This window comes from Solanum tuberosum, unplaced genomic scaffold (assembly GCF_000226075.1).
Source record: "Solanum tuberosum cultivar DM 1-3 516 R44 unplaced genomic scaffold, SolTub_3.0 scf00420, whole genome shotgun sequence".
In the NCBI taxonomy this organism is placed as follows: Eukaryota; Viridiplantae; Streptophyta; class Magnoliopsida; order Solanales; family Solanaceae; genus Solanum; species Solanum tuberosum.
In genome coordinates this window covers 167,086-182,048 of record NW_006239340.1, presented here as the reverse complement: position 1 = coordinate 182,048, position 14,963 = coordinate 167,086, and the positions used below count along the sequence as shown (strand labels likewise).

At 34.9% G+C, this 14,963-nt stretch overlaps 1 protein-coding gene across 1 annotated transcript; it reads left to right on the top strand.

Annotated features, from left to right (window-relative positions):
- The first annotated feature begins 1,135 nt into the window (after positions 1-1,135).
- LOC102604257 (uncharacterized) lies at positions 1,136-10,268 on the top strand. Its single transcript, XM_006362752.2, has 9 exons — positions 1,136-1,752; positions 2,795-2,881; positions 5,016-5,105; positions 5,230-5,316; positions 5,408-5,527; positions 6,458-8,563; positions 8,659-8,805; positions 9,054-9,589; positions 9,838-10,268. The coding sequence occupies exons 1-9, from the start codon at positions 1,705-1,707 to the stop codon at positions 9,995-9,997; spliced, it is 3,381 nt and encodes a 1,126-aa protein (XP_006362814.1). The 5' UTR covers positions 1,136-1,704; the 3' UTR covers positions 9,998-10,268.
- The last annotated feature ends 4,695 nt before the right edge of the window (positions 10,269-14,963 follow it).

Below are 14,963 nucleotides of genomic sequence, written 5' to 3'. Positions count from 1 at the left end.
ATTTTGTTCTAATCACAACTTAAAAGTGGTCGGTTGGATATAAAAATGTGAAATTTGAACAAAAATGGTATTAGGAAATAAAGTTAAAACATGATAATAATAATAATAATACTAATAAACTAAAGTTGTGTTGTCTGTTTTTTTGGCATAATATATAAATATGTTTTTTAACTTGAACATATTTTACATTTATGTCCTTCAACTTTGAGTGTGCATAAGAAGACACTTAAATTTGTGTAAAGTTGAAAAAATACACACACCTCTCATGTGTCATTCTACACAATTTGTATCTTACGTAGTGTCCTACGTGTCTTATGTTACATAGGACTCATGTGTCTACATGTTCAACTTTATATAAGTTTAAATGTCTACGTGTGCACACCAAAAATTGAAGGGCATAAACATAATTTAAGGTTAAGTTAAAGGATATATTCATGTGTTATCCTTTTCTTTTCTTTTTTTATGAGAGAGATTCAAAATCTCTACTTTTTAGTGCGCATAAGGTAAATTTGTAGACTCAAAAGGTGTACTCCTTGTTGTTGCAGGTAATTAAGATCTTCATCGTGGAAGTCCCAAATTAGACCATTTGAATCACCCCTCAAAGATAAGTTAAAGTTGTTTTGGATATGAATATAATTTGTAAAAATATTAAACTTTTATAAGTGATTTGAAGTAGAAAATGAAAATAAACACTTGAGATTCTTCAAATTTTTGAAATATTTCTATATTCAACTAAAAAAGCAATAATGATTCTATTTGAATTTTTATGAGTGATTTTGAAGCGAAAACGTGAAGACGATTTTGTTTTTTTGAAAAATTATTGGTACGAAAAATAGAAAGAAAATTATAATGTGGAAAATCGAACCTTTATCAATAAGATAAGAGTGCAGATAGCCAACCAACTAAACAACTAAAATTTCTTTCAACTTCAAAGTTAAATCTCAAAAAATTATAACAATTCTATGTCGGATCATAATTCCGAAAAAAATCTTATTTTTGTTTTAGTTTGGGTGAATTTGTACAGTTTTTTCTCATGGGTAAAACTGTTAAAAAAGGAGAAAAAGAAAAAGAGAGAAAAAAGAAAAGAAAAAAAAAGCATTGGAAATGCGTTTCCTTTTAATTTTCTTCATTCATCTCAGACGCCTTTTGTGTTCTTCTTTGACTCTCTCTGCACTTACGCGGACACCACCTTCTTCTTCCTCTTTAATTTTCTCTCTCTCTAAAACTCCATTTTCCTTTCTCTCTCTTCTCTCTCACACACAATTCTTCCATTTTTTTTTACATTCCGGCGCCGGTAACTGCTCCACTAGCGGCGCCACCTTTCTCCGGTCACTGGAAAAGGGCCGGAAGAGTATTGTTTTCCAGTTGAAAAATACAGAATCACTACGATTATTGTTTGACTTAGACGACTTTTGTTTGACTTTAAGCATTGAACGGACGGTGGTGAGAAACGGTAGGTAGTGAAGTTGTTCAGATCTGTGAGGATTTATTCCTAGGGTTTGATTCTGAGTGAATGTTGAAAAGTTTTTGAGGTTAGGGTGTTTTCGAAGATTTTGAAGTGTGGATGGTAGTGTACGGACGGCGTAGCGCGGTGGTCGTCGTCGTCGCCGGAATTGGAGGAGGAGTTGATGATGAGCGGAGGTGTTGAGAGTAGAAGGTGGCGGAGGTGGCGGTGGTGTGAAATTGGTTGCTCTTTCACATGGAATGGCAGATCTTGTTAGCTATGGTGATGCCGACCGTGATATTGAGCAGGTGGGATTTACTTGTTAAATATGAGATCTTTTGGTTCTGTTTTTGCTTCTCTTTCCCGTTGATGACATCAAACTTCTTATCATGAAAATTTTAATTAATCTTCTTTCACTTTTTTCTGTTTGGGTAATTTAGAAAAACAGTAGGTAAGTTTTCTTAGTGCAGATGTACAAAAAAAAGCATCTTTGTTAGAAGCATATTGCACTTCACCAAAGTGTTGTAAACCTTCTTTTATGGTGCATTTTTAGAAGTTTATCACTATCCCAATGAAATGGGCATATAGTCGATCCCAGCTAGTTTGGGATTCCAATGAACTTGATTGATTCTTGAAGTAGCTGTTAAAGAAAAAGAAAGAAGAAAGATTGGTTAATCTTTGAATTTTGAAGATTCTTTTGGAGGGGGCGAGGGGTTGGCAGTGTGTGGTTGAGGGGACATTTTATAGGTCCCAATGTTTCTGTGCATGCTTATTTATGCTCTTCCTGAGTTTGTTCGCATTTCCGTGGTTCAAAGTTACAGTCTTCAGGGCCTTAATAGGTTGTATTAAGAAGCAGTGGAACCTGTCTTACACTGATCAATAAAGGTACAGACTGAAATGAGTATCCCCAAAATTGTCAAATGTATTCATAAATTAGTTGCATATCGAAAGCCTAGGGCAAGATTAATCCGGTAGGATGTGATTCCTCTAACCTTTAACTACTATTCCAGAGGGGAGATAAATGGTGATAGCAAAATTGCCTGGAATTAGTGGCACAATTGCACATATCACCAGTCTATTTGTTGTAAATTACTGCCCGAAGCATGTGGATTACTAGTTCCTTCTTTTAAATGATGAGTCATATAGAGAAGGCCGAAGGGAGTTAGCTCAGCGGTTAGTGGTTCGTTGTCCAACAGAGGTCGTGTGTTCGAAGGTGAAAGGATTCAATCTTGTTATCAGTTCTTGATAAAAAAAGAAAAAGAAAAACTAAGTCTAGTCATAGATTCCTAATGCATTATGATCTTGTTCCAGAAGAAATTTCTTTAGACTCATTTCTATTACCATTTGCAGGCACTAATTGCTTTAAAGAAAGGAGCTCAACTGTTGAAATATGGACGCAAAGGGAAGCCCAAGTTCTATCCATTTAGACTTTCTAATGTAAGTTGACATTAGCATGTGTACACATTTTAGTTGATTAGGGTTTTATGATGTAGGACTGCTGAGTGTATAGATTTAGAGGTGCATCATACTTGCTATTTTGCATTATCATGGACATTGATCTTCACCATGATCTTATGATTCTCTTGATGCTGCATAGTCTTTTTGATTGAATATTGAGTCTTCTGCTATGTTAGTATAACATTTCTCGGTAACTCTCTACCTCTATATTGGTTTAGTGAATTGGAGATCTGAATATAATTATAATGGAAATAGGGAGACAAAAAAGTTGGAACTCTAAGGAGTATGGTCCCATTGTTCATACGATACTTGGTTCTGTAGGGTTATTGATCCAAGCCTCGATAAACAACTTTTTTCAGCAGGAATTGAAACAATAAAACTAAGCGAGCTTATTCCTAAGTGAAGCCGTAATTTTTTTTAACGAATTTCTTATTTACTTCAAACTACTTATATATTAGTTATATTTTTATGCTCTTTAATGTTTTACTCATAATCATGTCTTGGCTCAAAAACTTCTGTGCCATGTGTGTTTCCTTACCCGCAATTTGATCTGAAAGTGGTTGGTTTCTCTTCTTGCTCTTTTGCCCATTACTGCATCAACTGATATTTTGTGACATAGAAATTCAACATCAAATAAGGGTGTGGGCTTCATGAAAGCCACTAGTAATATGTAGATCTTTCAGTTCATGGAATGGGAACTGGAACTCTGCCTAGCCTAAATGTTATCTGGTTTGATGGGCTTGCGTAGGTCATATGTCGGCATACTTAATAAATTATTAAAATATAATATTTTCGTATGTTAGAAAGAATCGAAAAAGTATAATAGAAAATGTGGAAGAAGATATTGTTGTAATTGCATATTTTTCAGTTAAGTTGGATATGGAGACAACTACTTTACCTTTTCAAGATAAAAAAGGGAGTTGGCTATAGGGACAGAAATTAGTACCGTAATGTGATATGAAATGGTAGGAATTTGCATTAGCTACGATATGATTTAAAAAATGTACACAGTTAGTGGTATAAGCATTCTGAATTAATCAAATAATGTTTCAATTTGATACTGAATGATTTTCAGAAGGTCAAATTTTGATTCACAGTTCAGTAGGGGACTAGTGAGTTGTGGTAATTCTGAGTATCAACATCTTCTACCCTAAGGGTGTGGCTTTGTGGTTGGGGGTGAGAACCATACGATTTCTCACCATCTGTCTAAGCATTGGTGGGCAGAGTTACATGGTATATGTGTTGGTCGGAAGTAGCAAGTATCCAGTGGAATTGGTCAAGGTGCGCATAAGCGGACCTGAACACCACAATTATCATTTAGTAAAAAGAAAAAGGATTACATCATAATCATCTGTTTTCTCTATAAAATTTATTCCCAGAATCTTCTTGATCCTGTATAGTATGGTAACATTGGTCATATTTTAATTGAAGAAAGAAAAAGATGAAATGGTGGATAGCTTTTCCCCTTTCATGTCAAATGAATTACCGTTTTCATTCTTCAGCTGCAACTTTCATCCGTCGTTCGTTGAGGCCTTTTAGTCTTTGAAGTGACAAGGGTTGATATACATTAAAAGGCACCATTCTGGGAGGAACTTCATTTGAACTTTTATAGTATATTTCAGACACTCTTGACATTGGCGACAAAATGCAGTAACTTTAGGCTCCCAAGGCCTAGCTCATGTGGCAAAAGGTGGAGGATTTGTGGCTTAGGTCGCAGGTTCAAGCCCCACACCATGCAAAGCGAAGCCCGGTATTTAAGTGGAGAAGGGTATAGGGGCGGGCCCATTATCCACCGAGTTTAGAAGGCTGTGATTGGTCCAAAGGGCGGGTCACAGACGGTTTCTCGGTTATCAAAAAAAAATGCAGCAACTTTTGTGCCCAATCAGAAACTATTTTTTAAAGCCCTGAAGTTAGGTGCAATATAGGCTTGATGATTTGTTTACTTTGGTTACATTTCCAGTGTTGGCACCATGAGCTGTTCCTCTGGAACTTCCTTTTTTCCACTAAAATGTCTCTTCAATTGTGCTTTCCCTTGGCAGATTTTGGGGATTCTCTATGATTTTTTTTCTTTGACAACACTGTGCTCATGTTGGTCTTTATGGAAAATTTTCAGGATGAATTATCTTTAGTTTGGATCTCTAGCAGTGGTGAAAAGAGTTTAAAGTTAGCTTCAGTATCAAGAATCATTCCTGGGCAAAGAACTGTGAGATTATCTTCTTCTCTATCAAACCCCACTTTGAATTTATGATGAATACCTCTCTCGTAATAACCTTAAAATTTTCTACAAGTGGGTTTAACTCTTTAAGTCTTATGCTTTTAACTTCCAGGCTGTTTTTCGACGTTATCTTCGTCCTGAAAAGGATTACTTGTCCTTCTCTCTCATATACAATTACGGAAAAAGATCCCTTGATCTGGTTAGTTATATAGACCAAGTTTATCTACCCTGCAACTTTGTAGTCTTATCTCTATTTTTCATTTAGTTACACATGTATCCTGTTGTTTCAGATCTGTAAGGACAAGGTTGAGGCAGAGTTCTGGATTACTGGCCTAAAAGCTTTGATATCTTCTGGACAAGGTGGACGCTCAAAGGTTGACGGTTGGAGTGATGGAGGCCTCTACTTTGATGTAACACTACCTACCTAACAACTTCTTTGTTTCAATTTTAGGACTGGTTTATCATATTTCTTATTTAATGTGAATGCTAAATGATTGAGTATTGAGAAATCACATTTCTTATTGACCTTGAATCATTTCCCTGTGCATAATCCTGCTTGGAAATATAAGTTAAATTGCAAGTAATATTTCCATCTGGTTCTATTGTCACTGTCTTAGGACGGCTTCTTCCAGTTTTAAATAACACTAGTTGCAGACTGGAAAATCCTTCCTTTTTCTCTGTTGTTCTGGACAGCCTCTCAATTATAATGTGGGCGTCCTTTTAGAATCTACCATATAACTGATCATGATTATACAAATTACAAGATAGTAGTTCCCTACTGTTACCAAGTAGCAATGAATGCCATTGTCTAGTTCCCGTTGGGGTTTATCTTGGCAAACTGACTAGCGACTGGTTGTGTTTATCTGTTTCTTTAGTTTGATGTTTGTGATGATGTCTTCGGCATGGGATGTGCCTGCAATCTGCATAAAGTTATAATAATATGTAAGAAGTGACACTTGACAGAGGTAGTGATATCTGTGAGCAATGAAGTGACTGGTATTCTTTGGATTGATTTTTAGGGAAAGGTGACAGATGATGCTTGTTTGGACTGTTGTTCTGAATTTGGTATTTGTAATCCTAATGAGGAATGCGATTCATTTGGATTGGCATTAGTTCATGACTTGAATTGATTTCATCTCATCAGAGATTATTCAATTATTATCTAATTGATTAATTTAAGAATAATTGAATTATTTTTTCAAAATGAATAGAAAAAAAAAATCAGTCTCCTTTAGTCTTAATTGTTCTTTTGTTGTAGTACTTCCCATTGGGGCACATTAGACATGCAAGTAACATCAAATTTTAAATTTCCTCACTCCTCCAACTGAACATTTTTGCAGGATAGTCGAGATTTGACATCAAATAGTCCAAGTTCTAGTTCTGTTAGTGCTACAAAAGAAATTAGCTCTCCAGACGCTTCCTTAAGTTCCAACCCTAATACTTCTCCTAAGAGCCATCAACCTTATAACTTTGTGCAGTCTGAAAGGTCACATGTAGCTTTGGATCAAGCAAATATGCAGAATATTCAAGCCAAAGGATCTGCTTCAGACGTGTTCCGAGTTAGTGTTTCCAGTGCCCCCAGTACTTCTAGTCATGGTTCTGCACCAGATGATTGCGATGCTTTGGGTGATGTTTATATATGGGGTGAGGTAATATGTGATAATATTGTCAAGGTTGGACCTGAAAAAAATTCCAGTACGGTGAGCACAAGGGCAGATGTGCTTGTTCCAAGACCACTGGAATCCAATGTAGTTTTGGATGTTCATCATATAGCTTGTGGGGTCAAGCATGCTGCCCTTGTCACCAGGCAAGGTGAAATCTTTACATGGGGTGAAGAATCTGGTGGCCGACTCGGCCATGGTGTTGGGAAAGATGTCACTCAACCTCGGTTTGTTGAATCATTGTCCCTTTGCAACATTGACTTTGTTGCATGTGGTGAGTTTCACACCTGCGCTGTTACAATGGCTGGTGAATTATATACTTGGGGGGATGGCACACACAATGCTGGGCTTCTAGGTAATGGCACTGATGTCAGCCACTGGATACCAAAGAGAATATCAGGCCCTCTGGAAGGACTTCAAGTTGCATCAGTAACATGCGGTCCATGGCATACTGCTTTAATAACATCAACTGGGCAGCTCTTCACATTTGGGGATGGAACATTTGGTGTTTTAGGCCATGGTGATAGGGAAAATGTATTGTTCCCCAGGGAGGTGAAGTCTTTGTCAGGTCTGAGGACAATTGCCGCTGCATGTGGAGTATGGCATACTGCTGCTGTAGTTGAAGTTATCGTGACGCAGTCTAGTGCTAGTGTTTCATCTGGAAAATTATTTACTTGGGGAGATGGAGATAAAAACCGTCTTGGACATGGTGATAAAGAACCTCGACTGGAACCTACTTGTGTACCTGCACTTATTGATTACAATTTTCACAAAATTGCTTGTGGGCATAGTTTAACTGTCTGCTTGACCACATCTGGCCATGTTTTTACAATGGGAAGTACCGTATATGGACAACTTGGAAATCCTTATTCTGATGGGAAGTTGCCTTGTCTGGTTGAAGACAAACTTTTGGGGGAAATTGTTGAAGATATTGCTTGCGGTTCATACCATGTAGCTGTTTTGACATCCAAAAATGAGGTTTATACGTGGGGCAAGGGAGCCAATGGGAGATTGGGTCACGGGGATGTAGAGGACAGGAAAGCCCCCACTTTGGTTGAGGCTTTGAAGGATAGACATGTGAAATATATTTCTTGTGGTTCTAATTACACTGCTGCGATATGTCTTCACAAATGGGTTTCTGGTGCTGAGCAGTCCCAGTGTTCAGCCTGTAGACAGGCTTTTGGCTTCACAAGGAAACGGCACAATTGCTACAACTGCGGGCTTGTGCATTGCCATGCATGTACTTCAAGAAAAGCAATAAGGGCAGCATTGGCTCCAAATCCAAACAAACCATATCGTGTATGTGATTCTTGTTTTACAAAACTGAGTAAGGTTGCTGAGATCGGAATCAATAACAGGAGAAGTGCCGGACCTCGCCTTTCTGGTGAGAACAAGGACAGGCTGGACAAGGCTGATATACGATCAGCAAAATCAGGAATGCCCCCCAATATTGATTTGATCAAGCAGCTAGATAGTAAAGCAGTCAAACAGGGGAAAAAAGCTGATACGTTTTCCTTGGGTCGTTCTTCTCAAGCTCCTTTGTTACAGCTGAAAGATGTAGTGTCGACCACTGGAGATCTGCGTTGGGCAGTTCCAAAACCAGTTATGATCCAATCGGGTGTTAGTTCCAGATCTGTGTCACCTTTCTCTAGGAAGCCAAGTCCACCACGCTCAGCAACACCCGTACCTACCACTGCAGGACTTTCATTCTCCAAAAGCATTGCTGACAGTTTGAAGAAAACCAATGAGCTTTTAAATCAGGAAGTTCACAAACTACGGGCTCAGGTATGTTAAGTTTTTCCTTTTGTGCTTTACATTTTGCTCGAGTTATATACTATTTCCTAGTTCCTTCTAACTGATGTAATTTTTGTTGATTTAAGGTTGAGAACCTGAGACATCGTTGTGAACTTCAGGAGTCGGAGCTGCAGAAATCAACAAAAAAAGCCCAGGAAGCAATGGCTTTGGCGGCCGAGGAATCTGCTAAAAGCAAAGCTGCAAAAGAAGCTATGAAGTCGCTGATGGCGCAGGTATGCTCATACATTTTGTGCACACAAACACATTCACAACAGACACTTATACTCTCTCTCTCTCTCACACACACACACACATATATATATATATATATTGTATGCTAACTTTTCAAATTGAAATGTAATGTTGGTTCAAATTTATTTTAAGTCGTCTATTGCTGACCGACTAGAATCATCTTTTCGGACCCTTGTTATTTTGCTGAATGTGAAGGTGTTTCTCTCCCTGTTATTTGCTCTTTTTACAGCTCAAAGACATGGCTGAAAGGTTGCCACCTGGGGCTTATGACGTAGAGAGCCTCAAACTAGCTTACCTACCGAATGGTTTGGACTCAAATGGCATTCACTATCCTGACGCTAATGGGGAACGCCATTCGAGATCTGATTCTGTCACTAGCTCGTACATGGCCTCTCAAACCAGCATGGACTTTAGTACATATGGAATGCAAAGCCCTACCAGATACCAAAGGGATTCTGGTAGCATTGAAGCAATTACAAACAATCAAATCCTGACCTCCAATGGTACAGATGATCGAGGTGAAGTTAGACTGCCTAATGGTAGCGAGGCACAGGTGAACATCAATAGTGCATCTCAAGCTGTCGATAATGAAGACGCTGAATCCTTACAAGACAATGGAAATGGATTGAAATCAAGAAATTCTCTGCCTTCTGGCAACCCTAACCAAATTGAGGCTGAATGGATTGAACAATACGAGCCTGGAGTGTATATTACCCTAATGGCTCTTCGAGATGGCACTAGAGATCTCAAACGAGTTCGCTTCAGGTAATTGGCTTGACTGATTTTGCTCAACTTACTAATGATATACCACGGTTCCATGGTCCCCTCGTACAACAAAATATTTTATATCTAGAACTACACCATCGGGGAATAATCCTCTTTTAAAATATTCAAATTTTTTACCTTGGAAAACTTGCAAGTGTTACCTATTTTTGCCTAATCTGTTTTGTGCTCAGATAACATTGCTTCCAATTATTCTGATATACTTGGTTCTGTTGTAATTGAATCTGCAGCCGCAGAAGATTCGGGGAGCACCAAGCGGAGACTTGGTGGTCAGAGAACCGTGACAAAGTTTACGAGAGATATAATGTTCGTGGTTCAGACAAGTCATCGGTTACAGGCCAGGCTGCTCGGAGGTCTGAAGGGGGTCTCTCTCCATCTTCCCAAATTTAGAAATTCGTTAGTCAATCTGTTTTAGCAAAATCTTTCTCTACCTTTTTTGATTATTGTGGTGCGGAATGCTAGTCACAAATTATTGGAGGGGAGAGAGCCAAAACCCTTCACTTCCATTCTGACCCCTTTCCACAAATTCCTCAGCCTTTTTGTTTTGTGTTACTTTTTGGTTCAGTCTTATTTCTTAGGGGGTTCACCATTTTAACTTATTTGTTGTTGTATTGTAGTGTATATAATAGTAGTATCAATCAATTATACTTGTTGCCCAACATGGCTCGTGTTCGTTTCCCTTTTATTTTTCTTTTTTTGGATGAGTTGTGGTGAAAAAAGAAAGAAAGAGAGAGGGCACCCAAGAGTGTGACCCAGTAGTCAATGAAGTGGTTGAGAATCCGGAGGTGGTATCCAGTGGAATTAGTCAAGGTGTGCGGCTCGAACACCACGGTTGTCCAAAAAAATAAGAAAGAGAATGTCTTGCTGAGAAGTATCATAGCTTTCATGACGTCTCCATTATAGTTTTTGGCAAGTGATATTCTTACTTAGCTAATTGCCTCGTATTTACCTTTTGAGATTTTAGAATTTTAAATTTGCTCATTTTGCTTATGTTTCTATTTTACAAAAAAATAAGCGTTCATCACACGTTGGTTAATCTTTTATTATTTGATGTATAGAGTATTTTGATAATGTGAAAATTTTATATATGACATATATTAGACTATTATTTTCAAGTTATAGCAGTAGAATTAAACTTTCAAGTTGTAACATTAAAAAATTTCAGGTTGTAACAGTTTATAAAAAAAAAGTTGTATTAATAATTGAAAACACTTGTTTTGAAAAAGATAAAAAAATTATAATAAATTGTTTCATAAGAAAAAAAGGTAAAAAAGCAGAAATAGGGGTGTTAATTAAATTTGAATTGATTGAAGATAATTATTAATTAGCATGAATTAAGGAAATTCAAACTAATTAAAAATATTCAGTTTCCTTAATTCACTCTAATTTGTTAAAATTAATTAAAAATTCTGATTTTATCCATTTTTTCTTCCACGTCTCTCTCTTCGATTGTTTTCCAGAAATCTTATCACTGGCCTGGCGATTAATTGAAGTTTTTTTTTTGTTTGAAAAATCTTGATTTTGTTGTGATGGACAACTACTTATCTATATTAATTAAACATGGTGGAAGATGGGATCCTCCATATTAGTAATTATTATGGTTTATTGTTTGTATTTGTATTTCAGTAAAATGAAAAAAAAAATAGCAATGAAACTGTAAATCATATTTTGTGATTTTATTTTTGTAAATCGTCATTATAATTAAGATGAGATGTTTTTTTGTATAATCAATACATTTTGTTTATAATACGTATTAATTGTTGTGAAACTGTAATATTAGTGATTTTGTTGGTACATTTCTGTATTTTTTTTTGTTTTTTGGTTATTTTGTATACTGTCAAAATCATGATTTCGTGAGAATTTGGCGCAATATATGAATAATTTGAGTATAAATGTTTGAATAGAAATAGTTTTATCATTGTAGATTGGGTACGTAGATTAAAATTATAATATTGAATACTATTTTTTTTCATGAAATATAAATTAAATGTATAGTTTTGAATGAATTTGGTAGTATGAATGGAATGAAATTGGTATGCAAGTGTGTTCACTAATGTGTAAAAATAGTTATTTAGAATTTTGAAGAATTGTATGCAAAGTGTTTTAAGTTGGTATGAAATTTGAAATTTTATTGTTTATATAAGTTTTGTCGAGTGTGTATAAATTTGTGTGAGAGGAAAGAACTATTTGGTATGAGAAATGTATAAATTTGGTATGAAGGATGTTGTTTGTATGAAATGTGTATTAAGTGAAATCTGTTTTGGAATGTACTGTCTGAATAATATTTGTATGAAAAGATAATGATGCCGCCTGGTCCAAAGAGAGCGGTAGAAAGACCGCAACTTGAACGCTGGAAGGGGTTTGCTGATGTGAAATTCAAAAGGTCTAAAGTTACTTGCAGTAGATGTCGTCAAGTTGGCCACAACAGGACGACATGTTCAAATTATCCTCTGCAAAAAAAATAATTGTTTATTTGTTTAGACTATATAAATTTTTTATTTTATTTTGTCTTTTATACTCATGTTTTGTTTTGATATGAAACATAATTGGTGTGAAATGCATTATAACTAAGTGTTTAATATATTGTTCATTTTTTATACGCGATTTATTCATTAATCATACAAATTGCATACTGTTGGAAATAAAATTTATTCCAGTTTAATATATAATATATTGTTAATATTAGTGATAATTATACAAGGTAATTATGGTATGCATTTGGTATCCTGAGTAATTAATGTAAGTTATCATGAATATTAATTTGATTTTCAACTGATGTCCTACTATAAATAAAATTAAAACAAGATATAATTGATGCTGGTGCAAAAATTAATGATCGCTGTTTCAGATCGTCAGATTCGTTTCTTCTAGTATTTATACAAAGTATATACCAATTTCATACATCTTTAAAGTACTTAATACATGCTTGTTACGAGAATATAATTTTTATTAGTAATAATTTGATATCCATAAGGTGTCCAACTTGAATAAATATAAACAAGAGGTAATTGAGGTCGTGAGAAAATACAATGATCACTATTTCATACATGTTGGATACCAACTTGATTCATTTTTTTTTTTAGAATATGAAGTAAACAAAATCAATCATGAATGACTTTGGAGGTAATAAGTGTATAGTTTGGATACCAAATATAAGACAAAGTTGGTTCATGAACTCTAAATTGGTATTCTTTTTGAATCTAGTTAGTAATACACATTAATATCATTAAGTTTAAATATTGAATCCAATTTGTATGCAGTTTGTATATAACTGTCATCCCGAAACTATTATATTCAATGTGTAATATATCTCCCAAATAGTGAATCCAAATAGTATGAAGTCTGTATATTACTAGTAGCCTGAAATTATAATAGCCAATCAATAATTCATATGTAGATGGTATCTGACTGTAAGAAAACATATGATATTATATATCATCAAATACTTAAACATAAAAAAAATTGTCCAAAAGTTTAAAAAATAACATGTAATTCTAAAAAAGTAGAAGGTGCAATCAACTATCTCAAATTTCTTGTCCGTGGTCTTGGTGTAGGATAATTGGTGGTATCCGGAACATGTTCTTTTGTTATGCGAGGTCTACCAAATTTGCTAGCAACCGTACCAATAACTTCACTCTCACTGATCGCGCCATCCTCATTCTTTGTTTTTTCATAATGCCATATGATTGTGGCATACCTTTGACGATGGTGCTTTGCATCGATATCAACAGAACGCATATTAAAGTCATACAATATCCAACAATCAAACATTAAAGTCAGAGTCATACACATATTAATCAGATTTCATACACGTTTCATCAAAACAAATGTTTCGAAAAGAAGATAAACATAATATGATATTTTTACAAAAAAATCAGTAGTTTGAATAATGTGAAAATAAATTAAATATAATAATCACCCTAACAACTTTTTTGACTTTTTTAGATCTTGGGATTTCTGATTCCTTCTTTTTTGTTGTTCTTCTTGTTGATGGTTTTGAAGATTGAGCAACTTTTACATTTGTTGTTTTTTTTGTTTTTTTTTATTCACTAACAAAATCAGAATCAGAATCAGAATCAGAAAAAGGGGTTTCAACAATTTTCCCCTTCCTCTTCTTCCCCTTTTGATTTACCGTACTCACCCTGTTCTTTGCTTCGTTTTTTTTCTCCTTTTGATCTTTCAAAAGAGAGGAGCCACCCCTAGCCGGAGTTTCAACAATTTTTGGCGACGGTGTTTGAGTCAATATGTTGAAAGATGGGGCATGAACTTCATCCGTAGAAGTTCCTTCAACTAATCGAGGGCTCTTTCGAGGAGTTACAACTGTTTTCTTCGACATGATTTTGTTGAAAAACTGAATTGGAGGGACAATTGTGAAATTGGTGTAGTTGGGTGGTGAGAAAGAAATCCCTAAATATGTGTAACTGATAATTTCAGTTTTAAAAAAGGAACTGAAATCAAATTAATTACATATTATTAATAATATAAAAATATAAATAGATTAATTATTTATTAAATAAACTGACATTGATTTTTAAATAAAATAAAATTTAATTGATATGTATAATCCGTAAATAAACTGTTATAAATAAGAATTGTTTAAAAGTATGTTTAAAACCCGTAAAATTGACTCTTAAAATGTGTATATGGTGTGAATTTTCCTTTGATAATTTAGTACTTGAAAGCAATAGTTTTTGTTTACCCGCTCTCTCCTTTTCGCTCATTTGGTAACTAGATTTCACAACATTAAAATTGAAGGTGAAGGATGTTTACCACCTGAGCAATTTCCTTTTATTAGTCAATAGTTTTTCAATTTACGAGTGAGGCAAATCTATATGAAACCATGATGCTTATAATAATAATAATAATAATAATAATAATAATATTAAAGAAGAGCAATTATAGAATAATGAAGTTGTTCTACTTAAGGTTGAACAAGTGGAAGTAAGGCATAGGCCATGCATCAAATGGTCAAATATTAAAGAATACGTCAACTAAACTTAAAGCATTTATTATTAGTAGTTGGTTATTGGTAGTATAGTTTCAACTCAATCTGTTGTATCAAATTTCACTTTGTCATTTTGCCCTTTCTTTGTTTTATATACATGAATGACAAGTTTCTTATGCTCGTCTATCCATAAAAAAATTTTGTAGTTGAAATTCGAAAATTAGAATCTTAAAATTGTGTTTGGATATATACATTTCATTAAGCTTAGTTAGTAAAGTATTGAAGTTCTGTGAGTGGAAATTCCAAAATTTGGTTCTTGGGAATTCACAAATATTTGAAGATAAGATTTCTAAAAATTAATCAAATTTCATGATCAAACAAATATTTGAAGATAAATTTCAAAGACTACTC

Excerpts from the sequence above, each read along its gene's own strand:
- LOC102604257 (XM_006362752.2), top strand. The coding sequence starts at position 1,705 with ATGGCAGATCTTGTTAGCTATGGTGATGCCGACCGTGATATTGAGCAG. Across the intron at positions 2,882-5,015 it reads ATCCATTTAGACTTTCTAAT|GATGAATTATCTTTAGTTTG; the intron begins GTAAGTTGACAT and ends GAAAATTTTCAG. Across the intron at positions 8,564-8,658 it reads TTCACAAACTACGGGCTCAG|GTTGAGAACCTGAGACATCG; the intron begins GTATGTTAAGTT and ends TGTTGATTTAAG.